At 33.5% G+C, this 27,934-nt stretch overlaps 1 protein-coding gene across 4 annotated transcripts in view; it reads right to left on the reverse strand.

Annotated features, from left to right (window-relative positions):
* The window catches only part of DACH1 (dachshund family transcription factor 1), a 486,728-nt gene that overhangs the window by 18,814 nt on the left and 439,980 nt on the right, over positions 1-27,934 (reverse strand). For all 4 annotated transcript variants that reach the window (XM_020992455.2, XM_078147697.1, XM_020992456.2 and 1 more), the window contains 2 exons: positions 27,212-27,355; positions 26,640-26,708 (listed from right to left, as the gene is read on the reverse strand). In XM_020992455.2, the coding sequence (XP_020848114.1) occupies positions 26,640-26,708; positions 27,212-27,355 (213 nt within the window). The remainder of the gene's footprint in view (positions 1-26,639; positions 26,709-27,211; positions 27,356-27,934) is intronic.

Raw genomic sequence — 27,934 nt, forward strand, 5'->3', positions numbered from 1 at the left:
TGTGAGTGGAGATGTGTGCACAATGTAAATCAGAACCTTTTCCAAATATTTTCCAAATATCAATCATACTGGATGGATAACAGACAAATACAGACTGTAGTTTTAAATTTCATTCTATTGTTCATAGTTTTAGTTTCTTAAGTCTTGGATTATTTTTATAACTTTAAGATATTCAAAAACAAAGAAAAATCTGGAAATTGGAGTACTGAGAAAGAAGAGGGAAACAAAAAATAATCCATTAAAAAAAGTACTAGGAACAGACAGAGGGGGTGAAAAAAGCCAATTTGAAATATTCATATAGCTTGATTGTTCTCTCAATCTGGTTGATCTTGTCTCCCAGGAACCATCATCAATCGTTACATGCATGGGTAGTATTAAATATTACTTAATAAAAAGTTAACACTCATGCTTTAATCTATATGTTTCAATGGATTGATTGTGTGTCTGACCAACTCCCAAATGCTTTGGAAATAATTCTAAAAATTTCATATTTTTTTGATGATAAAGTCTTAACTTTATGAAAATAAATAGACTTTTACATTTCCTTTGTTTTGTAAAAAAAAAACAAAGCAAGAAAAATGTGCTTACTGGATGTGTGATAAGTCACAGCTTTTCCGTGTGAAATGTGAGGTTTAAAAAAACTCATGTTTTTAAATATTTTCACACAGAAAGATAAGAATTACACCAAGAAAGTATTCCATCTAAACCCCAAGTGGCCAATTACCTTTCAACTAAATATTTATCTATCAACTCAGCAAGACAATATTTAAAAAAACATAATAAATCCACAAACTGAAATCAGTTTAATATTTCCTCAAGCTTGGGGTTAGGTATATGTCATAAATACATTTATTAAAAAGGTTAGTACCATTTATATATTTTTAATGATCCAGGAATTCATTTGTATATGATTTTCAATGTTGTTATCTTCATTTTCAATATTAGGCATTGGAGATTCTAGTAGCTTTTATAAGTTGTCTTGAAAATGGCTAACAGTTCAAGACACTCTGGAGAAATCTAAATCAAATTCTTTCAGTATTTATTTGGGTATTTATTTAGCACCTATTATGTTCCAAGTTCTGAGCTAAGTGCTGGGATATTTAAAAAAAAAGATGAAAACATGGCCCTCTGGGAGCTCACATTCAAATGGGGGAGACAAACATGAAAACAACCATGTATTTATAATATACAGAGAGTAAAAATGGGAAGTAATCTCAGAAGGAAGGCAATACATTATTTCATTTAAATGTGGCTTTCAAGATAACAAGGTCACACTCTGCACTATTTTTAGCAACCACAATACAGAGTTGGACATATTGTGAACTATTTCAAGGAGAAAGCCATTCAAGTGTCCATAATCTGAATCTGACTAGGAGTGACTATTAGACAACCAATAATGGGACTTCTCTCTGACTGATTAATATTCAGAATTAAGTTGATACCCAGTCATTTGATATAGTATCAAATATAGTCACAACTTGTCCAAACTTTTAAATCCTTTGCAAAGCTACAACAATGTATTTGCTGTCTTCTGTTAAGATGAATGGCACATGCAAATTGTCTTAGTACAACGATATTTTTACCATGCTGTGGATGTACCAGGAACAAGGAGTACAAATGGTGTTATGCTATGTAAGGTTGACCAAGAGGGAATATCACATATTCTTCTAGGGATATTTACCACAAAGAGTGAATGAGTATAAGAATATGAGAGCTAATCATGAACATTTACTAAATACTATGTAGCATGCCTTTTTCACTCTTTGCTTTCAGTGAGACAGGCACATTTGAAGTGATGGGTACTGAATTCATAAGGAAATACAAGCCTACAGGGTGCATTATATAATTAATCAACCCTTTAAATTAAAGCACCATCCCCAATTCATTTAAATGCTCAGCACTCAAATAATCTAGGAAGAATAATGAGAACCTACAGTTTTTTTAAATGTCTTTTCATTCTCTGCAATATTCTCCATTTTGATTCTATTACAAAGAGAACACTTACTTATTTTTCTAAATGGGAGGTAAGGATCCTACACCCTGTAGGATACGGATCAAAGGACTCACAGAGTACTATCCATATAAAACCTTTTATTCTGGTATTAAAAATACATTATGTTAATCTCCAAATGGCTCATTGGATACTTTTTTTTTTAGTTTTAAAGAATTGATTACCTCCTAAAGTTTTACTTTTCAGTATGTTTCATATGGCCTTGGATACTATGAGTTAATTTTGTTTGACAGATTTTTTTCTTTAATATCGCTGTTTTCTTATTTTTTTCCTGTGTAATACTGGAGATGATCCCAAGATCATGGCTTTAATTTTAACTTCAGTAGAGTAGCTTATTAAAGCTAGTCAGCAGATTGCTGATAACTTGGGTCAAGATAGGCACAATACAACATCAGCCAAACATAAGGAATTAGAAGAAAACAGGACTCTACAACTAATTTTGTACTGAGAATAACAGACTAGTTTCTTAATGTCCTCATGTCTAAACATGACAATATTTTTGGAAACTAAGCACAATTTCATAATCAGCTTTAATAGCACAATTCTTGATGAAATATAACTAAAACTTATTGAAAATTTTGTTTTAGAAGACAAATTTCATAATAGAATAACAAAATGTTAATTACCCTCATCCAATGGATGCATGAAATATGAATAAATATATGCCAAGGGTCTGAAAGTCATCACCCACAAGTTTAAAAGTATAATTGGTGAGCCTAAAGAGGGGCTATACTCAAAATTTACTATTTCTGGAGACTGATTATATCTGAATTAGAAGAGTCTGCTGTAATTCTTTGATATATGAAGATATAAATCTTGTCAAGGAGACGGTAAAATATAAGAAAAATGATAAAAACAACTTAACTTCTTGTGTCTGCTTGCATTGAACAATCAAGCTTATCCTATGCATAATATTGAATTGATATAAAATATGCAGAACATGTAGATGTAAATAAGACTCCTTACAATGCATGTGTGTAAATTAATGTAATTAGTTTTTAAAAGTGGCCTTCCCATGTTTCTTGAAAAGTGCTTTTCTCTGAAAATCTGACAATTTTTCTTTACTTTCTAGCTCAAATTATGTAGATAAGGGAAGAAAAAACATGTTTACCAAGTAAAAATATATTAGCCTCAATTCTACCAATAAATAGTGAGTAATTATTCATTGAAATAAGGAAATATTTTGTTGCATTAAAATAATGGAAAAGAAAAATATATTTCCTGGCTTGAAAAAGAACATTATCTCTCTAATGGATTCTAGTTCCTACCAAAAAAAATATAACAACAACAACAACAACAACAACAACAACAACAACAACAACACCAATAATTTAATTCTAACATTCTACTAGTGTTGCTACATAGCAATGAGGCATAGATTACAAATGCTCCTGGAGAACTAAAGATAAGTTTCACACAGAGAGCAGTTGAGAGGCTCATTCTTGGTATGATCAGGAAGCAACAAACATAACCAACAAAGAAATCTGCAGGACAATAGTTAAAAACTTCACAAATGAATTATAAAATAACTTGAAAAAAAAGGACTAATCATGTGGCAAGAATGAGGGACACAGGTGGAAATAAGCACTCCTCTAGTTCCCTAGCAGCAGCAAGAAAAACCTAGGAAGAACTCCACCATGTTGAGTGCACCCCTACACCCCGATCAAACTTTTAGGAGAACATGGATCAATAGTACCATATGGATAGTTATACTTGGTTTACAATATGCATCAAAGGTTGAAGGAAGAAAAGAAAGAAACAATCAAGTAAGATCCTTTGCAGTTCTAAATCTATAATCTTTGGATTTTTTCCCCCTGCCTGAGAAATACTAATGAGCAACAAAATATTCTAGAAGAAACAGTTAATTTGGAGAAAGAATAAAAGTAAAAGTTGGTGGAAAGGCTGCAAATAAAGATTTTGTCCTAGCAATGGTCTGGAGTTAGAAATCATATTCTAAAATCCTAAGCAGGTACTAAGTAGTAAATGGAACTAAATGAAAAGGAATGGAATAGGAACAGATATGGCATGAAACCCTTGTGAACTTGATTACTGTTAGTGGAATTTTCAGACATGTCCTGTTTTGGAAGTTTTTACTTGGTCTGTTTCTTTAGGATTAGGTACAAAATAGTATCAGCTTTTATAAAATGTTCCATTTTGTGCTCCCCATCCCCCACCCCCTTCCTTGAAGAACTATCATGTGCAACTTTTAGAGAAATATTTTCTTTAAATCTAATCAATAGTAGATCAGTTGAAATCACCCATAAATAAGTTAAGGCTTTTACTTAGATTTCTTATTGACAGGAAACTGAAGCTACATTTAAAGCTATTTTTCATTGACTTTCACTGTAAAAAAATGTTTCTTTTGTCAAATCAAAATGCCTTGAAAACATTGCTCTTTATAGAAAGAAAATCTATTTCTCTCTATGCCTGTCTTCATGGACAGTCTCTCCTGTCATTTTATCCCTAATAATTCCTCATATTAAAGTCAGATAGATCCACGTTAAAGAAAAATCCAAGATGATATATAGAAAAAACTCATATTTTCAAGAAAAATATTATTTTATATATCAGGTATAATAAATCTTTTTAATAGTTGAGAAACTAAGGAATAAGTGAGGTTATAGCTTAGGGCTGGACTAGGGCTAAACATTCAGAGACTACTGAAATGTGCTTTCTCATTTCTTTCTAATGACAACTTCTAAAAAAAATTTAAAACTCTAGTTCACTAACTGTAATGCTTGATATTAATATTTTCATCCTGATCATTATCGATCTACCCCACTCCTCTACTTTCTATTGCACTATCAAATACATGATACAGTTAGTACAATCAAGAATCCCTTTTTAGGAATACCATCCACAAACATTGTCCTAGAAAGAATAGTTGTTGTTCCTTTAAGTTTTTTTAAAAAATTAAAATATTTTATAGGAGGTATTTCTAAGTTTCTCCCCTATCTTTCACTATCTTTCCAGCTGTTTTTGGTGCCTTTGCTGGTACATACTGTGATTATTCTATCTGGTTTCAAATGAAAGCAAATTCATGCAAAAGCAAGAACTCCACAGATCCATTCCTGCTTAATTCTTGGGGAGGCATTTCTTCCCCATCAGTAGAAACTCAGTGTAACAGGGAAACTTGGGATCAACCATTTCCAAAGCAATGTCAAAGCTATCTTCCTTGGTTCAGAACAGGAGAAATTCTCACTTGCTTTTCTGCAATATGCCAATTGAATACACAGTGGATATAGTTGATGGCCTCCCACTTCCTCTAGAGTCACTTTCCCTTCACCTAGATGATGATAGTCATGGGTTTTTAAAGGGATTAACCTCTTTTAAATGATTTCAACAATTGTTTAAGCTGAACAACCAACAGTTTTGAATCTTTTATGATTAGCTTATTTCATGAATGCACATTACTAAAATCATAATAATTTTGTGATTTAACAGGTATTATCTGAACTAATAAATGCTATGATTTTAAAAATCAAATACCCACTTATTCACAATATAAAACACCTTCTAACATTTGGAAAAAAATAAAATGGATTTTTCAATTTTTAAGTGTTGCTGTTGTTAAAATGACACAGAATGCTCAATAATGTGTTTGTTTTTCAGATGTTGTAAGCCTAAAGAGATTTTTTGAATACTTCAATTATAAAAACATTTAAAACATACAAACTTGTGCAATTTTTATTTTAATGAAGATGAGAAGTTCATCAAAGAAGATAAATATTTCATTAGATGTTAAATAAAACAAAGAGATTTTTTGGCTTCTCTCAGCACAAAATTCCTTTGAAAGATTAATTAATACATGCAAATTATGCAAATTAGACCCATGCAAATATTTTATGAAGACAATTAAGGGAACCATTAATTACTGCTTTTTTTTGCTTCAGTGAGATTCATTCATTTAATTTTAATTTCACTTTAACTGTTTTGATGTATAATCTTGCAGCTAAGAACTTTATCTTTCCTGGTGGGTCACTTAAACTTATAAATTTCATCAAGTGAGCAGCTACAGAAATCTGTAAAGATATTCTCTGGACTATGTTTAGCATCGGGAGAAATGTCTGACACAATGCACTCCTCAAAACAGGGAAACTGGAAGGGAATGTGAGCTCATTCTTGGACAAGGTTCAACTGCTGGAAAAGCAATTAATTTGCTTTGGCTGTGCTAATATAGGGGAATTAGAAAGTGTGACACAAGACAAATAGAAATAATTAGTTCTCCAAAATGATGTTCTCATTAATATGGTTCGAACAGTAGAAATAAAAAACATTATTGTGGCATGTCTGCGTTCTGTCCCTAGCCATGGGAGGGAAGAGAATGTACCACACAGCAATTTTTAACATCTATAGTCCATGGGGTGATTTTTTTTTGTTTGTTTGTTTGTTTTTCTTTTTTGTTTTTCCTTTCAGAGGGATGTCAAATAGGAGTTAAATGCCACACATGCCTAAAACACACTTTTCAGCTATCAACATAGCTGTCCATCTTTATGTGACTATTTAGTCTTGGTTCTAAATTTTTATTTTCATTCTATTTATTTAAACACTTTGGAGTGCAATATGAAACATGCAGTGTTCTTGAGAATGATGCTGAGGAGGTTCAGCATCAATACATCACTCACTCAAAAGCTCCTAAAGGGCTCTTTATGACATTTCTGAAAACAAAACATTTTTTGATATACTCTGACTTTAATTTGCAACTACGATTTTTAAAAAATTAAATCTGATATACAGAGTGCTTATTTTTATTTGGACTGCAGTAGAAGGAAGTATGTTTCATGAATATAAACTACTGCGAACATATCTATTCAAACCTATTACACCATTTTTCCTTTACTGTTCACTTCCTTTGGAGAGAGGTAGCACTGAGTGCTAGCCTTTATTTAAACATTACCCTATTTTGGATTCTTGCACGATTTAGTGCGCATGTGAATGGAGAGTATATGTTCGTCAATTTTTTTTTAACCATGGCTGAACAAGGCAAAAACAAATAAAAATAAATCTCATTTTAAAACATTTCCCAGGGGAGTATAAAACCCTTAGAAAGAGAAAGAAATTGTTATTGTCTTTACTATTAACCCATTTCCTAAGTTGTTAGAAATCCCCAAACTCTAAGAAAAACAACATTTGAAAAGTTCTAAACAAAATCAAAATTGGAAAAATTGATTTTTAAAGTGTAAAATGGTCATCAATTTCCTTAAAAGTTAATTCCTACATTCAATGAGAAATCCCATACAACAAGGTACAGACTGCTGTTGTTGGCATTTTGCAAAAGAAACACATTTGGATATTATTGTTGTTTTATGAGCGATTTCCTTCTGTATATTCTCAAACTCAAAGTTAAGAAATCTCATTTTATTTGCCCTCAGATGTTTAAACTCCCTAGGTCTTTTTGCATCTTTTCTCAGACCTTTAAACATAAATACCACTTCTTAAATTAGTATCATCTGTGAATTTTATTAATGCACTCTGTTTAACCACTCTTCCACATCATTAATTATGATGTTAAATCAAAATGGATCTAGCATTGATCCTTGGGGCCTCCTGCTACATACCTTTCCCCAGTGCCATATATCATGATCTTTTGTTTATGGGTCTTCTGACAGTATTCAAGCCACAAAACAGTGTTCGTGGACAAGCCAATTTGAACCTAATTTTTCAATTTCATATACTATCAAAATATAAGCATTTTACATTAATAATTGTTTCATTTGTTCCAGTGCATCATGTTGATGAGTGAACTGTGAAGTCTACAAACTGAAGTATACCACCTCTTACTGTCCCTTCATATCTTCTCACACCCCCATCAAAAAGGCTGTCATTTTTTTTTCATAGAATAATTTAAATTAGAGTTACTAGGAAATTCTCAGATCATTGGGTCCTGTCTCCTTTATTTTGTAAGGAAAAATCTTAAATCTTAGAGCAAAATCCTAATTTCATTGAGGGGAGACTTTAGAAAGCATGTAAAACACAAAACTATCCTTTTTCTCTGTCATCTCAATTTTCAAAAATTATACCTTCTAATGCAATATTTAAAATATGAAAATTTTAGTAGAAAGAAATATAATAAAGAATGTATGAAAAACCTGTTTGATAATCAAAAACAAAAACAAAACAAAAACTCTCTCTTGCTATGCTTCTTGTTTGTATTATCTCTTCTGAAGATCAACTATGGCTAAAAAAAAAAGTGGTTAAAAAAAGTATCATTAAAAATTCAACACTAAATGCTATTCAGGACAGGTTGCCCATGTCTTAAAAGCTAAACAAAACTACTAGAAAAAACATTCCCTTAACTCTGCCACAGTCTCAAGCAATTGTGCTTTATATCTACTCCCTCCTTTTTCACTATATATTGCTCCAAAAAGAATAGTGTATATATCTCAACCTCATCAATGCGCTAAAACTGCTCCCTGAAAGTTCATTAATTGCTAAATCCAATGGCCTTTTCTTAGTCCTCATCTTCCTGTATCCCTCTGAAATATCTGATACTGTTAAACATCTCTTCCTTGGATTCTACAGCTCTGCTCACTCCTTCTCTTATTGGTCTGACCTTGGAGGTATTAGGCTCTGGTTCATCTTCATTCTACCTAAATGGCGATACCCCCCAAAGTTCTAGTCCTTTTGTCTTCTCTATACTTGCTCCTTTGGTGATCCCATACGTGGCTTCAATGTAGTTGGCTTCCAAATCAATCACTGGATTGGATTTAAAGTTCTGATCTTGTCAAGGAGAAAATATTACAAGCTGCCAGAAGGAAATAATTCAAGTACTGTGGAAACACAATCAGGATAACACAAGATTTATCAGCTTCTACATTAAAGGACCGCAGGGCATGGAATATAATATTCCAGAAGGCAAAGGAGATAGGATCACAACCAAGAATCACCTACCCAGCAAAACTGAGCATAAGCCTTCAGGGAAAAAAAATGATCATTCACTAAAGTTCTGATCTTTCTTCAGAGCTTTACTCCCATACTTCCAGCTATATTCTGATCATTTCTACCTGGATATTAGGCAGTTGGGTGGTACAGTAGAGTGCTGGGCCCGGAGTCAGGAGACCTGAGTTCAGATCTGGCCTGAGATGCCTATTAGTTATATGATGTTGGAAAAAGTCACTTAAATTCTGTTTGCCTCAGTTTCATCTTCTGTAAAATGGTAATAATAAAGCACCTAGGATTGTTGTGAGGACCAAATGAGATTATAACTGTAAAGTATTCAGCACAATATAAGGTATATAGTAAGTGCTATATAGATGTTACCTAATATTATTCATATTCCACCCCAAACCTGTCTTTCCCAATTCTACTATTTCTCTTGATGGAATCACTATCCTCCCACTTACCTAAAAATGAAATCTCTGAGATATCTCTGGCTTTTTCTTCTCCCTCACATCCTACATTCAATATTACCATTAGATTTTATCTCCACAATAGCTTTCACAACTATCCATTCCTCTTTAATCACACTTCCAACACTTCAGTTAAGATCCTCACCACAACTTACCCAGGCTATTTCAGTAGACTCCCAAACATTTTCTCTTCCCTAGTAATATACCTATAAAAATCATCTTTCTAATTCATGAGTCTGACAATATCACTTTCCCTGGTCAAAAATTTCCATTGGCTCCCTGTTGCACATGGAACAAATACAAATACTTAAACTGACATTTAAGACTTGCATAACACGTTTCCACTCTATCTTTTTAGCCTTAATTTCCTTGCTTTAGCTTCATTAGACAGTCCACATTAAAGTCAAACTAAATAGACCTACTATTTGTTCTCCAAGTTCATACTACCCATCTCTGCCTCAGTATGTTTAAGAAACCTATTTCCTGTGTCTGGAATGATCTCTATTCTCATCAACACATGTTAAAATCATTCTGTTCTGGGCATGGTAGCATATGCTTATAATCCCTGGTGAGGGAAAAGGAAGGAAGGAAGGAGGGAGGAAAGGAAGAAGGGAGTTAGAGAAAGAAGGAAGGAAGAAAGAAAGGAAGGAAAGAAGGAAGAAAAAGGAAGGACAAAAGGAGGGAAGGAAAAAGGGAGGAGGGAAAGAATGAGGGAAAGGAAAAAGGAAGGAAGGAAAAAAGGAAAAGAGGGAAAGAAGAAAAGAATTATACTGTTCCTTCAAAGACAGTTCAAGTACCACCTCCATAAAATCTTCCCCAATTTCTCCCCTACCCCCTTCATGTGAAAGTGATTTCTGTCTTCTTAAATCTTCCCAGAGCTGAGATTTTTAAACTTTTTTTGGTGTCATGAACTCCTCTGGCAGTCTGGGGAAGCCTGTAGACCTTTTCTCAGAATATTATTTGTAAATGAATAAAATTAAATACATATGATTACAAAGGGAAAAATTGAAATATTTATCAAAATATTTTAAAAATAAATTTATGGATTGTAAATTAAGTATCCTTCTCCTGGGGCACATTTCTCTTGATCTCCCTTCTGTAATGTTCATTTGTGTATGTAAGATATCTGCATTCATTTTTCATCTTTCTTTCTCCTTACTGAATATAATCCTACATACAGCATTAAGTACTTAAGATGTTGGCTTGATTGAATTTCCTACATTCTACATTCAAGATGTCTTGCATTTATTTATTAACTATAGATTACAGATGATCCCTTATGGTCAATGTCATCATAAGGTACCTGTTGATATTATTAGTAGTAGTAGTACCAGTGTTGTCTGTCTTCTCAGATGACAGTCTAGAGTCTGGGCTAATTTCTGGTCTTTCATTCCAGCTCTCACTGCAAGTATCTTAGCCTGCAGAGATTCAGGTCCCTAGTTGAATTATGTCTCAAAAGTATCTTTCTTTGTATTCCCAAGGCCTACTCTGTTATATAGATGGAAGGTACAAGGATTAAACACAAGATTTTATTGGTACAGGGAACTTCCAGATGAGGAAATCATTACACCAATGTAGGTCAGCACCTTTTCTGCAGCCTGTCATCTTAGTATTGCCCAGAGCACTAAGAGATTAAGTGACTTTCCTAGGGTCACACACAACCAGCATATTTCAGCACGTAAGATTTGAGCCTTCTTGGTTCTTGGTTCCAAGGCCAACATTATATCCACTCAACCATGCAGAATCTGAATAAATTTTGGTTGAATTAAATTCAGTTAATATTTATTAGGTACCTACTCTGTATATAGCACCATGCTAGGTACTACTGAAGATACAAATATTATATAGGACAGTGCCTACCCTTATGACATTTATAGTCTAGTAGGGGGATAAAACATAGAAAAAACTGTAAGATATAACATTACATAATATTTGCCTTAGAGAATTACTCTAAAACAAATGTTCTAGATAAGTTTTAAAAGGAATCAAGTGGCATCAGTAAATGCTTAAGAGACAAAGTAGAATTGTGTTGAATAAAAATACACATACACATACATATGCATGCATATATATATACATACATATATAGATTTAGACATACACACACACATATATATGTACACACACACACACACACACACACACATATATGTACATATACATGTGTATATGAATTCAATAGGGAAAAAAAGGGAGGTTAGACCTTGAATTGAACTGAACTGAATTGACCAAATTAATAAAGGACTAGAGGCTAAGTGAAATGAAGTTTCACCCTGTTGCCATTTCCTAAGAACCTTAAGAGCTATTTTATTTAAAGTCTACAAATATCTCCACGTTCAAATATATCCTTGGAAACTATATGAAAAAATGTATTTCAATGTGTCCTATCCCAGTGCTTACCAGAGTATCATTATGTGTATTAGTTGAACTTGCTTATTTTCCAGCTAAGATTGTAGTCTTAAGAACCACCACTTCCACACCCACCACAGTATTTTGTACTACATGGACACTCAAATTACAAATATTTCATAAGTACAATAGCATTTATTAGAAGGACATTTGTAGAGAGAGTGATCACCCTCTGCACAATAGGTCAAAACAGACCTACACAATTCCAATGTGATGTTGATATTATTTTATTTAATATTCCAAAAATCAACTTTACACTTTATCATAGCATGGCTCTTTAATTTTGCACATAACTATTTGAAATAACACCATACTAGGAGATCATGTCAAACAGAAACATTGAGTAAAAATGTTATGGGCATTTTGAATTTTAATCATATTCACATAGGTTCATTAGAATCAAGATTTCATTTTCATAGCTCTTAGCATTCAAATTTAAGGGCTAGGAAAATTAAATTGTATGATGAACCTATGTAGAAATGATTAAAATTCAAAATGTCCATAACTTTTCCTTAAGGTTTTTGTTTGTTTTGATCATCTGGCATAATGTAGCTTTCATAGCTATTTGAAGTAAGATATAACATATTCATTCATTCCTAAAGTCAAAGGAAATTTTAAGAAATTCCACAAAAAGTTAATAAACATAACTTATTACCCACAAAATTGTTATTTTTGAATGAACATTGGCTATAGGTAAATGTACTGTTAACAATGACCTATGATCACTAAAAAAAAACCAATTACCTATTTGTCATTTATTGCCTCTAGTCAATAACACATTTTGTGTAACTAAATCAATATCATCTTAAATTGATTAGCTTGGGTTGGAAAGCTAGGAAAAGGTGACCCATCTACATCATTGAATGAGGAAAATGTATTACTATTCCACTTCTGCTTAGAATAGAATAATGTGTGTTTTTGAATCAAGAAACATAGTTTAAGGTAAAGTTCATAATAATTATGTTTTTCTAATTCACAATAATAATAACAACAATAATAGTAGCTAATATTTATATAGCACTATGTGTCAGGTATTTTGCTAAGCCCTTTACAGTTACTCATTTGATCTTTATAACAACCTTGGTAGGTATATGCTATTATTATCTTCATTTTACAGATGAAGAAACTGAGGCAAAGACAGGTTAAGTGACTTGTCCAGAGTCACATAGGTGTCTGCAGCTGAATTTGAACTCAGGCCTTCCTGATTCCAGGACCAGTTCTTTATCCCATGTACTAACTAGCTGCTTCTAATGCCATGTCAATTACAACAGGCAGGAAAGCCATCAGGTGGTTTTGAAGTACTCTCTGAAATCTCATTTCACTTTTAAGCTAAGTAGAGTAATTTTTTTCTAGCCATAATCAGACAAGGATTTTTTTGTGTGTGTCAGTGAGTCACTTGCCATGTCATCTTCACTGTGAAACTAAATCCCTATTTCATATTAAGCTCAAGGAGTGAGCTTGTAAGGAGGAATGAAAGTTAAATTATCTGTTAAATCCTGGGACTCTCTAGGTACTAAAGGATAGTTGAAGATTATCACATCATTAATTTATGTTAAATACTATTTGTTTTCTTTTGGTGTTTAAGATATAGACCCAACTTAGCTTTAACAGTTTAGGCATCATTAAATTTAAAAAGGAAGAATACATATAGCCAAGTATATTTATACCTCAAATGGCACTTAAATTATCTAGTTTCCAAGACTTGATCAGGTTACCCTCTGATTCTAAGGTAGGCACAATAAGATGTTGTTATTTAAGGAAATTATTTAATGATATAATTTTGCCCATTACTATTGTATAGGATTCAATGGCCACTATGGTCCTTTCTGTCTCTAAATTCATAATCCTGTCTTGGGAAAGGCAGCATTTTTTTTTTTTTAGTGGATGAAGTTTTGTTATTATCATTATTATTATTATTATTAATTTATTTTTAGTTTTCAACATTCATTTCTACAAGATTTTGGGTTCCAAATTTTCTCCTTATCTCTCCCTTTCCCCTACCCCAAGACAGCATGTATTCTAAATACCCCTTTCCTCAATCTGCCCTCCCTTCTATCACCTCTCCCCTCTTCTACTTTCCTGTAGGGCAGGATAGGTTTCTATACACCTTTGCCCATATATCTTATTTCCCAGCTGCATGTAAATACAATTTTTAACATCCAATTTTAAAACTTCGAGTTCAAAATTCTCTCCCTTTCTTCCTCCCCACCTAAGGTGCTTTCAGGATCATGGGATCATACATTTAGTATGGGGATGGAATCTTGGAAACCATCTAACCCAACCCTTTTATTTTATAGATAAAGACATTGATGCTAAGCTAATAAGAGTTTTAGTGACTTATTAAAGGTCATTCAGAGGCAAGATTTGAACCCCAGTCACTTATATCTAGGTCTAGTACTCTATTTGCTATGCCAAATAGTTGACTTATGACTTACAGTCATGAAAACCTGAGTTCAAATATTATCACTGCAATTTACTACTTCTGTGTCCTAGGCCAGCTAACTTCTTTGAACCAGTTTCCTCATATGAAGATGGAGGCAATAAAACCTGTACTGTAGCTCAGAAGGTTATAAGGATCAATGATGAAAAATAGAAGAGAAAGCACTTTACAAACTGTAAGTTATTATTGTTGTTTCATATTTTCTTTTTGCAAAAGAATGAAGAGATACTACAACTGTATTCAATGAAAACTGAGAAATTGATATTGCATGATGATACATATCAATTTGTATATTATTTGAGAAATTTGACAAAAAAACACAAGCAGGTCTCCTATTTTAAATGTCCAATATTTTATTTATGTGACTGTGTGTGTGTCTGTTTTTTAGTGGTCCCTCATTTAGGGAAGAAAAGTTCCTTTCCTATCACCAACGGTTCTAGAAATCCTTATACAAATTATTTAATTCAACATTTATTAAATGTCTATTATGTATGCTTACTACAGTAGTAGTAGATATTAATACAAAGATCCCTATCTTCAAGGATATGAACTTGGAGTCTGGAATTAGTTGAATAGCAGTGATGTGTTTAGGAAAATGAATGTTTTAGGAAACACTGCTTTAGGAAAATCAAGGTGGCAGCTATAGGAAGAATGAGTTAGAGGTGGGGAGGATTTAAGTACAAGAAACTAGTTATAAGGCTATTGCAATCATCTAGGAAAGGTGTGATAAGGCTACAAAGTAGTTTGGTGACTGTGAATGGAAAAAAAAGAGGACATATGTTTTGGAGGTAGAAAAAGGAAGACTGGGCAATTTGGGATTTATTGGGTGACAGAGATTGAGGAGCACAACATGGGAGTTTACAAAGTATGAGTATGGTGAGTAGAGAGAGAGAGACATTGAGTTTTGTTTTAGATATACTGAGTTTAAGATTCCCAAAGAATATGTAATTCAAAATATCTAATAGACAGTAGGTGATTGTTCAAGAGAGAGTGACTGAAATCAGGGTTTATTTAGCCTTATCAATGATCAGGTTCCACCGAAACAGGTGGAAAGGAAGAGAAGATGATATACACGCATGAGGGGAATTGAAGAAGTTATCCTTGGATCCTCTCAATCTTCTCTAGAAAGAGAGTAAATACTTTGCTATAAAGAGTTAGAGGAGGGATACATTTTGGCTAAGTCACCTAGCCTCTTTATGTTTTGGTTCTCTTATCTGTAAAATAAATTGAATAAGATTATTTCTAAGATTCCTTCCAGATGTATAATTACAAGGCAAAAGAAAATTAGTTTAGTAGCTTAATAAATTATGTACATATTTAAGGAGCTTTATATTCAATTCTATGTATATCTGTAAATACACAGGAACCAGAAAGAATTAGATTTTTTATTTTAAATAGATCCAAAATAAAAAGGCAATCCTTTTATGTTGTTTTGCTAGAAGAGCATTTGTTTTTCTATGATCTGAGATCAGTCAAAGAAAGAAGAAAAGCAAAACAGTTTTGATTATAGGAATTGGACAGAAAATAAAGAAAAATACTTTCAAGGGCATTTTAAAATTGGCTTTTAAAATTAAGTACTTCCATCAGTCAGGGCTTGTGATTTCCTAAGCATAGCCTATAGGTAATTCAAATTATCAGAGAAACTTCATACTACATTCACATTCATATGAATAATTATTCTTTGGAAGGATAGATTTTTTAATCTAGAAAGTTGCATAGCAAAAGGTAATATGCTAACAATGATTTTTTTTCTGCAATATGTTCTTTTGAATTTTATAAAGGTCAAAGTAGAATGTGGAGTTTTCTTATTTTTATTTTCTCCCTTTTATTCCCCCAATAGAGAATCCCAGTTTTATACAAATTGTTCAGGAACTATTTTATTTCATATAATCCTAAATTCAAGGGAGGTCAGATTCTGTCACTTAATAACCATGTAACTTCAAACAAGTCACTTATCATATCTGAGCCTTAGTTTCCTCATCTGAAAAATGGGTAATATTTTAATGGCCTCCATCCCTACCCAACAGAGTTGTAAGGATCAAATTATAAATATGAGACCATTTTGTAAACTATTAAGTTCCATGTAAATACTTACATAAAATGTATTTTTCCCTTTGATCATTTTTCTTACTCTTTTTTGTATTCTTTTAATTTGTCAGCTTCCTTTAGAAATTCAATGCAAATATTGCATGTAACTATCCAGTAAGAATTTTAGTAATGCCTGTGAAATCAAACACTTCTTCTTTGAATGTCATGAAAATTTAAATAAATTCCAGTAAAATGATGATTTTCCTTAGAATAACACTATTTTATTGACATATGGTTTGTGGGAGATGTAACTATAAAGTAATGAAACAAATTTAAAAAGCCACACACCAAAAATCCAAGGTGAGTTTTTTTTCTTTATAATATGATTGAGTTTTGAATAATGAGGGGAAGAAAGGTAACTCATAGGATGGTTTTATAACTTTAGAAGAATTTTCAAGTTGGAAATGATCATTCTCTCTTTGAGTATTTCATATAGCCTTCTCCTATCCCTTGATTTTCTAATTTGCATTACGTGTGTACTTTACTTATCTCCCTTAATACTGTAAGCTCTTTAAGGTGAGGAACTATATCTGAGCTTTTTCTCTATATGCAACTTGGTGCCCTCCACAAAGGCATTTTATAAATATTTCTCGAATTGAAGGAGGAAACAGAGGTAGGAATGTTGAGGACAGAGTCTGATAAGGAAAATCAACAGGAAATGTCTAGTTCTTGCACAGAGATTAAAAGAGTGGATGACAGAGAAAAGATTGGGTGTGTCCCTGATGGAACTGGAGTAGGGGAGGAAAGGCACAAAGATGCTAACCAGAACAAAGGGGAAATTCCATGTTGAATGAGTCTGCAATTCCAAAACCTATATAACCAGCCAAGGGAAAGTATGTGACCATGATAACAAAAGATCTGCTTCATTTGATTTAAGGTGGTATAACCTGTACTTTGTGCACACCACACAAATTTGATCATTAGATCATGACAAGATCTACATCAGCTGAGTTTAAGACCTATTTAAAAAAAAATCTTAAAGTAATACAATGGGAAAGAATAGGAAAAAAAACTTGCTTGAGTTGCCTACCTTCTAGTAAACCACTGTTTAAATCCTCCAAAGGGAATGGGTGTCTATTCTCTTTGAAGATCTACAACTTTCTTTGCTAGTCTATTCTAGGATTTTATTGAATCAAATAAAAAAGTTCACCCTAATGCCCAACTGAAATATCTCTACTTTAATTTCTTCTTGTTTGGTCTACCAAGGACAGAAAAAAACAACTGCTCAGCATTTTCTTCATAAAAGTCCTTTATATAGTTAACCCTTAGGCTACTTGTGTCTGAAATAAAAATAAAACAAGATACAACTTACTGGTTTTTTTTCCTCATAAGGCCTATTTTCTTTCCTTTTAATCATGTTTCTTACCTTATATGACCACTGTCCAAGTTTTGCAGTCTCTTTTTGAAGCATAATAAACAATATCATATACAATTTTCCAACAATAATGAAGATAATGTAAAGCATGGTATATTAGAAAGAACAGCATCCAGTACTTGAGTACCATAATCTTTTTGAGGCATCCTATTATAACACTGATTTTGCTCACCCTGCCATGTCACTGTGCATTCATAGGTCATTTGAGAGCTGTGATTATAATGTGATAGAATTGATTAGGCAAGCCAAACCCCAAGTCAATTGTATAAGATTCCCAGTTGTGAGGTAATAAGGTTATCTCTCTATCCCTACCTCAATCAAAGAGTTTACCTGAAAGATTCTAATTTTGTAGGTCCATGGCCACAAACACCCAAAAGTAGTATAAAATACAGCAAATAATTCTGTCCTGAGCTGAGAAGTCCACTCTTCTTGCTATTATCACTTTAATAAACTCACTAGCTACATAGGACAGCTAGGTGGTACAGTGGATAGAGCATCAGGCCTGGAGTCAGGAAGACTCATCTTCCTGAGTTTAAATCTGGCCTGAGACACTTACTAGCTGTGTGACATGGGCAAGTCACTTAACCCTGCTTACTTCAGTTTTCTCATCTGTAAAAGGAGCTGGAGAAAGAAATGGAAAACCACCCCAGGATCTCTGCCCAAAAAACCTTAAACGGGGTCACAAAAAATCAGCCAAAACTGAACAACAACAGAGAGAGAGAGAGAGAGAGAGAGAGAGAGAGAGAGAGAGAGAGAGAGAGAGAGAGAGAGAGAGAGAGCACTCTATTTAGCAATCAGCAAGTCTTAGGCCTCAGATAGGCAAGAATACATCAATACATCCATGGGGCAAGACAAAATTGGCCGGGCCATGATTTGGAATCTATTTAAGTTAGAAGAATTTATTCTCCATACCTGCCTGTCTAGCTATATATCCAAAAAGACAATGACAGTCCTAATCCTAAATCTATGTATGGGAGCCCCCATCTCCTACAGGTGAATGGTCTTGTCCTAGACCAGATCAGCCATTAAGTAATTTTCTCACTGCCCCTTCAGGGGAGAAAGATGTAAGATATTCAACTGAGATTAAAATACATGTATGGTATTAGGAGCAGCATCCTAAGGGCCAAAATTCCCTTGAGTTCCATTCTCATGTCAATGTGTGGATGACAATGGAACAGGGCTGCCCAGAGAAGACTTTCTGGAAGGCTATAGAAAAGATTCCTGAATCAAATAACAGAACAAACTAGATGATATTCCCAGCAATTTTAATATTCTTTGATCAGAAAGTCAGTTAAACGAGAGGAGGCTTTCAAATGTCACGTATTGAGAAAGGTAAGGGAAATAATATAGGAAGAGCAATGTTGGCTCTGCCTACCTACATTGGGGGGATTAACGAGGGAAGTCAGACAGCCGGCAAATGTTACAATAGTGAGTAGAATTCAGTCCTTAGTCTTTGGTAGGGGTTGTTTGCACTCTGTCCAGCTTTATACTGGCTGTTAAACCTAAAAATTTTAATTGCAACTTGATGGACTTGAGAAGTCTGGAGGTAAGTCCTAATCCTATACCAGGGATAGAATGAGCCAATCAATAAGCATGTTTAAGTTCCTTCTATGTGTTAGAAGTTGAATACATAAAGGCAAAAAATGAAATAATCTTGGTTCTCAAAAAGCTTACATTTGGTTAACAAAAGGACAAAATGTACATATACAAGGATGTACATATAAATATATAAAATAAATATAAGCTAATCTGGAAAAAGGAGACACTACTACCTGGGATGGCCAGGAAAGGCTTTAATGTAGAGAGTGTTACTTAACCTGGGTTATGAAGGATTTAAGAGGATTTGGAAGGCACAGGTATAGAGGAGGTGTGTTTCAGGTGTGGGAGATAGCCAATGAAAAGGAATGGAGACAGAGATGGAGTATCAGGTGTGAGGACTAGAAGGAGGGACAGTTTGGCTGAATTGTAAAGTGAATGGAGAGGAACCTGGAAAGGTAAATAGGTAAAAATAAGTTAAAAAAATTCAAATAAAATTATAAAGAGCTTTTAAGTGTAAACAGAGACATTTTTTTTTGTTCTTAGAAATAATAGTGATCATTGGGTAATATTGGAGTTTATTAAATCAGAGGGTGGTGGCATGGTCACATTTGTGCTTTAGCAAAATAATTTTGTTAGCTAGATAGAGAATGATTTGGGTGAGGCCGGAAAAAGTGCTAGAATTATCTCACACCAGGTGTTAGCCAGTGATAGTGTAATATTTCATCTTGTATTTATGCTGACGAACTGAATATTGTTCCTACTGAACTTTACTATATTTTACTATTTTGCTAGATTGTATTGGTTTGTTTTTGTTTTTGTTTTTTTGCTTTTTTGGTAAGGCAATTGGGGTTAAGCGACTTGCCCAGGGTCACAGAGCTAGTAAGTGTCAAGTATGTGAGGCTGGATTTGAACTCAGGTCTTCCTGAGTGTTCTCCATGGCTGGTGTTCTATGCACTGCACCACCTAGCTGCCCCTCTTTACTATATTTTAAAAGATCATTTTACCAATGTATCGGAGCCACTTGGAATCTTACTCTTGTCTTCCAGAGTATGAGCAACTAGAATTAATTTGGTACGACCTCCAAATTGTATGAGATTTTTCAATATTGAATTATCAAAATGTGGCACCTTAAGCCCACATTTAAAGAGCATTAAAGTGGAGATTAAATTATTTTCATATATAAGAAACAAGGAAAATTGAGTAAGGTCGATTTGCTTTATTTAATGCCATAAAGGAATAAAGTGATATATGGACACTTTTATTATAAGATTATGATATATATGCAAAATGAATTTAAAATTCAAAATGGCAAATTGAGATGAGAATGAATGTGTACAAAAACATAATAGTAACAATGTAAAATAAATTAAAGTAATGCCTAAAACAAGAGACTATTTTTTGTGTTGATAGTTATTGAATTGATTATTTTTTGTGTGTGACTCTTACTACTATCTCTTTTCCACAAAATATCAGAACATACTTTGACATATAAGGCGACGTTGTTAATTCTAAGCAATAATCCGTGGATATGTTCACCTGTAGGACCAGGCTAAAGTATTAGTTATTTGCATCTATAGTGTCACTTTTTCTATCTAAAACCAAGTTATTTGAATGATCAAAACAGTTGTTTTAGAAAAAATAAAAACAGGTAGACTTGAATATTTTTAGAGATAGATTACATTACTGATGCTTAGTACCTAGATGACCTTGGGCAAGTCATTTAACTTCCCTAAGCATTAGTTTCTTCATCTGTAAAATGAGAACTAAATTAGATGGCTTCCAAGATCCCTTCTAACCTTAGATCTATGATTTTAAGATGAATAACTCATTGGATTTTAATTCTTTTCTCCACTTAATATACCCCAAGGTGCTCACATCAACATTTGTACTAGGTATTAGATTCTAAGTATCCATTTAAAAAAAATCACACTTGAAAAATGTCATTGCTAAGCCATTTTGTACTCTATGACCATGAACTAATTCATACAAGTAAATTCAATAGATTATTTATAGAATAACTTCTCAGGAATAATTTTATAATTTGTTTTCCTTCTCACTTTTAGCTTATCATCACTTCTCTAGGTCCCTCTCCTCACCTCTTTAGTACTCCAGAAATGTGTTACTTCATGCCAATGAGGCAATACTTAGTCTAACCCTAGGTGCTCGTTTGGGGGTAATTACTTGGCACTAGAGCAGTATTTAAGCGGCTGACTGCTAGATGACTAACTCCAGGGCCAGAAATGGCATTCACTTATGCCAAAATGTTAAAAATAAATAAATACATGACAAGCACAAAGATTTACTAATTTGCTTTGTCTTTCCCAATTAAGTTGAGTTTATTTTGGAAGAGAGAATAATTTCAGTTATGGTTGGATTGGGAGTGAGGGAGAATACAAAGAAGGATCATAACACCTGGGCTTGGGGAGGCTGGGAGATGGGGAGGGCAGGGAATTGAGCTATTTTTGTGGCATTCCTGACAGTATTATCAAGCAGCAGGTGCTCAGCAAGCCTCATGACTCCCCAAATAGATGACACAGACTATTTTACAAATCAGTAATGACAATAACCTGGTCTACTCTGCCTCTCCCAAATTTCTCTTTAGATTTTGTGTTCAGTAACATGGATTCTTTTTATTTTTAATTTGGTAATCATTTTTGTTCTGCTGTTTTGTTGTCACATGACCTAATTTTGCCTAACAGAGAAAGCTTTGTTAGAATTACACTGAGGCACAACATACTGAGAAAGTATAAGAGAAAAGAAAGGTTTGAACTAAAGATTTGGTAATAGGGAGGGGCATAATTAATTGATAATTTCAACATCTGTAGCACACTCAGACTTACAAAATGCTTTTATTCAACAAACTAGGAGTTTGCTGCAATCAGTGGATAATGCAATTTTAAATTTCTTCCCATTTCACAGATGAGAAAACTGAGATTCAGAGTTTAAATGGCTTGCCTATGACCACACAACTGGTAAATATTGTAGTCAGAACTCAAATTCAGGAATTCTGACTAGAATTCCAAGTATTCTTTTTATGACCATGCTGATTCCCAATCTAATACTCATTTAAAACAATTTAGAGTTCATTATCCTGGAGGGGACTCGTGGGCAGGAAGACCAATACAAAGGCTCAGTAGAACATCCAGAATAAAGTGCATGTAGTCATATAAGCACTTGGTCATACATGACTTGGTCAGAATACTTTTGGAAAATGTAATTGAGCTATAGATACTACATTTAATAAAGAAGGAGATAGAAAGACTGAAATGTGTACTGAAATCAGCCTCCTAAATCGTCTCCCTCTCAATTCTTGAGTACAGGGAATGTTATATTTTATCTTTTATTCCAAGAACCTAGCATATAGTAGACACTTAATGAATGTTGATTGAATTAGATCCCTCTGTAATCCATTCTTCACAGACCTGCCAAAATAAGGAAGCTCCGTGACTCAACAGATACAGCCCTGGACTTGAAGTCAGGAAAATCTGAATTCAAAACTGACCCTATGCACTACCTGTGTGACCTACGCAAATCACTCACATTTCGTCTCAGTTTTCTTAACTGTACAATGGGGATAATACTAACATCTACCTCCCATGGTTGTTGTGAGGAGCAAATGAAATATTTGTAAAGCATTTGCATAGTTCCTGGCATAGAGTAGGCACTTAATAAATACTTGTTTCTTTCCTCTTTCATAAGACAATCTCTGACCGTATCATCCCCCTGCTAAAAAACAAAATTAAGCAACAACAACAACAACAACAACAAAACAACTTCAAAGTTTCCTTATAGATTCTAGAATTAGGAAAAGGAAGACAAATTTATATATTGTACACTATGTGCCAGACACTGTGCTAATTAAAAACATTATATAATTTAATTCTTACCACAACCCTGAGAGGTAGATGCTATTATCTACCTTTTTTTTTTTTAGTTGAGGGAACTTAGGCAAATGGAGATTAAATACTCACCCAGAGCAACCCGACTAGTAAGTATCATAGGTCAGATCTGAACTCAGGTACTTCTGTCTCTAGGCCCAATTCTCTATCCACTGTATCATCAAGCCACACACTCTTTACCTTGGCATTTAAAAACCTTCATAATACAGCTCCAGACTAACTTTTAGTCTCATTTTATATCACTTCCCTTCTTACAGCCAATTCAATAAGATACCTAACCCCTCCATTCACTTATACAAGCTGTTACTCCATGGCTTGAATGGATTCCCTCATCATTTAAATTTTTTTCAAAATTCTTATCTTTCTTCAATACTCAGCTCATTTGGCTCTTCTTATAAATTGCCTTCCCTGATCTTCTCAAAGATTTCTTTACCTCCATACTCATCTATTCCTGAGGCATTTGCTTCTCATTTCTCCTTTAATTTCTGGGCATATCCTCCCCAGAAGAACATAATCTCTTTGGGTGGGGCTGTTTCCATTTTGGATCTCTGTAGTCCCAGTATCTAGCTATTGTGCATTGTACATAATAGGTGATTAATGAATGTTTTTTGAGTTAAAACGAAAAGGCATGAATGGGGCAGAGGAGGGATAAGGAGAATGTGATTTTGTCTTCAAATATTTGAAGAATAAAGTAGAGGAAAGATGAGATTTCTTCTTTTTGGCCCCAGAGAACCTAGAAGCCATGAATGGATATAAATATAAGTATAAACTTCATTACAATTAGAGCCTTTTAAATGTGAAATGGGATCCCTCTGGATGTCATGAGTTCCTTATCTGTATCTATTTCTATATATGTATATGTATATGTGTATATATATATATATATATATATATATATACATACATATACACATGCATATAGAGGTGTACATATGACTTCTTTGCAACCTGTGTATACTATGCATTTAAAAACATGGGTCAAACCCCCCCCCCCAAAACATGGTTCCATTGGCTTCCTCAGCCTGCCAAATGATCCCATAAGCAAAAAAAAAAAAAAAGGTGAAAGACTTCTGCTTTAGAGGTGGGTTCATTACTTGCTAAAGATGTCACAGAATCATTTAACGGTTTACCTATGGTTTGTTTGGTTAGAAGACTCTGAAGTCCCTTCCAATTTTAAGACTGTAATTTTATGGGATTTGGTTTTTTGGTCATGTAATTTTAGATTAATATTAAAATGAGTTCAGATTTCCTAAGATATACTATTATGGAGTTGGAGTCAACAAGTATAACTAAGTATTTTCTTTATAGGGCACATTTCACAGATACATAATTGAGAGAAATCTGTCCTTGACTACTAAAACATAGTTTTATCCATATAGAGTAAATATAGGTCCTACACTGTATATTTGAAAAATATTTGAAAAGAGATCACCAAGGATTTGTAATGAGAAAAAGAGTTGGGTGAGTCATTAAGGAGTAACAGATAAGATATAGATAGCCTGAGTGCTTTACTAATACTCACAAAGTACTGAAAAATTAAAGGCTTCTACTGGATTGGACAGATTCTCTATAGAAGATTATTTAGGGAGATATTGATGACTTAAAAAGGATCAGAAGGATGACTACCAATAGCAAAGAAATTAGGTTTTAATTTCTGTATTCATATTTCCCAGTGCCTAACATACTTCCTGGTATATAAATAAGTAGTGAATGAATAATTTTTGATTAATTGATCACAGATTGATCAAAGTGTCCAAACACTTGCTTTACTAGTAAGTACTAACTAAAATAACTGTACAATTAATAATGATCCAAATGGTGATCATTAAACTCATTGAATATATACTGCACAAATCATGTTAGAATGTAAAATGATTATAGAATTATAAACATTGGACTAAGTTCTCTATTCTACAAAGTGGGGAATATATCTTTTTGTGTTTTCCCTCCTACCATCTCCATAGATGAATTGAAGATGAGCTATAAGACTGTACCAACTATCCTCTTTAATGCGTAGTGATGTTTATCTCTGTGAGGCTCCCCTGACACTAAAAAACTTATGCAATGTGGAATTCAATCTACTTAAGGGAGACCTCTGGAGAATGTGGGTTAATATGTTCTCCAGCCCTTTTCCCAGTCCACTTGAGGTAGTATATATAAAAGAACAAATTATAAGTGGAATGGCCTATCTTTGCTTATAGAAATTTTGCATATGTAAAGCAGATACAATTCTCTCAGTGTTGACTCCTGTATGCCATTTATTGGAGGGTTACTCAGATATTTTCTGATGAAGAGGAAAGTGCAGGCTTCATTAGTCTTCACTTATTCCACACCTTTAAAAAAATTTGAAAAGAGACACAGTGGGGTTGCTGTGAGAATCGAGTGAGACAAAGTGCTGGAAAATAATTTGCACATTGCAGAAGTCTATTCAAATATAAAGTATTATGGTCTCTATATATCGTTATCATAGAATTATATGGATAGCATAAACACATATAAAGAAAAATCTTAGTATGCCAGTGAGTATTGTCCCTAAATTCCTACTTATTAACATTTTTGAAAACACTATACTATACAAGGATGTATCAACTTTATGGAAAGTCAGTGGCAGCATTTTTGGAGCCAGAAAATCAGATTAAATAACAGACAAAAAAAGATGTCAAATGATACCCTAAAAATGATTGAGTTTAAAATGCAAAATATAAGCAATTGAGAGTGATTATAGTAGTTAATCGTTTTAGGCTTTCCTTTGAAGAATGCACCTTCATTTAAAATTGAAAACAAATGTATTTTTGCTGTTTAGTATTCATGTTGGTAGATTTGGTTTATTGGCTAGAATAGACATTAGAGTATACATGCTACCTTCAGAATTTGTTCTTTACTAATAGTGTGGTCTCTGCAATATACATATTTAGCTCTTCTGGGTGTGTGCTACAGCTCCTGTTGGTGTTCTATATATAAATTTGCTCAGCAGATTTGTGTTATTAAAATGTAAATAATGGTATATAGAACATTTGGCAAATGAAAAAACCAAGCTGGGAATAAACAATTTTATTTATTGTTAACATTTGGGCTAGTTTATTGAAACACACCTTGCAGTAAGTGTCACTAAAATGATTGGTTATAAAGTTTAAATTTTGAGAATTGCCTATTTGGGTAAGCTATGATTTTATTTGTATAGTTACGATATTCACTGTTGAGGTATGAAATGGATAATCTTCCCCCTACCAAACCAACTCTATGCATTAAATAAAATGCATTTACTATGCCCAAGATTTAATCATACATTGTTTAAAATTAATTATTCCATTTTAATTCCATTGCATAAACAGAAATGACCTGTTAATTTAAAGGAAATCTATCAGCACAAAATGAATTCAGTCATATAAACAAGCGAGATGAACTTGACCTTGTTTGAACTTGTTTTGATGTGGCCCAGATGGTAGGCTACATGCTTGAATAGCAGGCTAAAGCGGAGGAAAAACTCATATAGCAAGATCTAGATTTATAGCCTTTTGCAAATTCCTACCTTGTATTGTCCTTTCAGCATCTGTTCTGCCCCCGCTGCGGTCAGCTTCTATCTCTGGGGTCAGAGAGTCTAAAAGCACAGAAAGGTAAGACTGACATATTTCATTTGATTCCTATGGTCCTTTTTACAACCTGTTACTCCTGTGCTGAATTACAATACAATCAACCTTCCTCATTTAAAAAAAAAATGTTGAACAATGACTGGAGGTCAGGACAATTTTAGGAAGATTTAGAAAGATTAATGAGCAATGAAAGATGGCTCTTAAGCAGGGAGGTGGGGGTGGATGAATTGTCAGACTAATAATTTAGCCTGTTTTTAGTCGGTGCGTTAAGCAGCTGAGCAATATTTGCTCATAGATCTAGAGGGGAAATAAGAAAAAGTAGAATAAATCTCTAAAATAAGGGAGAAGTGAAGGGTTGCACTCTTCTAACAGATGCCTTCCCCTCCAATAACTTCTTCCAGTAGAGAATACCGAAACATATAAAATAGAAAAATGTAAATTCACAAAATAATTTAAAAATCATTCTTTTACAATACAAAAGGATAATGTTAAGTAATATACAACTTCTTACCATTTAAGACCCTGAGACTATCTGTTGACGCTGCCTGTTTTAGGGTCTGCTCCGCTTGTTCTCGACGCTTGGTCTCAAATTCAAGAGCCTCCTGCAATTTCCTTTTTGCCTTTTTCTCCTTCTTTAGCCGCTTTTGAACTATTGCTGTAAAAGATAGCATATCGTTAACTAAAGACATTGCATTTTCCTATTGTCCACAGATATGGTAGGCTAGGTCAACACGGAGAAAATGAAATGGGATGAGCTAGTTATTTAGATAGTTCAGGTCTAAAACACATTTCTTCAAAATAGTAAGATGAAACTAAGTGTTGTCACGTGAGATCTTTTTTTGTTCTTTCCCCAGAACAACCCCCAAATTTTCAACTTCACTTTTGATATCTAAAAGTAGCTTTACTAGAAGCAAAATTTAAAATATGGTGTTAATAAATATTCATATATTGGTAAAAATAAATATTATTAAATATAATCAGTGGCTAAATTGCCTACCCCTCAGCTCAGAGGTCAGAACAGTCTACATTTGTGTAGGTAAGCCCTTCAAAAGTTATACAGAGCTAGCTGGAAGGGGCAAATAGAGGGGTTTTTTGTTTGTTTTTCTTCTTTCTGGAAGGTGTCTTGTTTTACCCATAGAACTGGAACAAGAAAATGTATGTAATTCCAGTTTGGAATTTTAAAGGATGTAGTAAACATCCATTAAGGAACAAATAGGTTTCTTCAAAAGTATGT

Source organism: Phascolarctos cinereus, unplaced genomic scaffold (genome assembly GCF_003287225.1).
Source record: "Phascolarctos cinereus isolate Bilbo 61053 unplaced genomic scaffold, phaCin_HiC Scaffold_7;HRSCAF=346, whole genome shotgun sequence".
Classification (NCBI taxonomy): Eukaryota; Metazoa; Chordata; class Mammalia; order Diprotodontia; family Phascolarctidae; genus Phascolarctos; species Phascolarctos cinereus.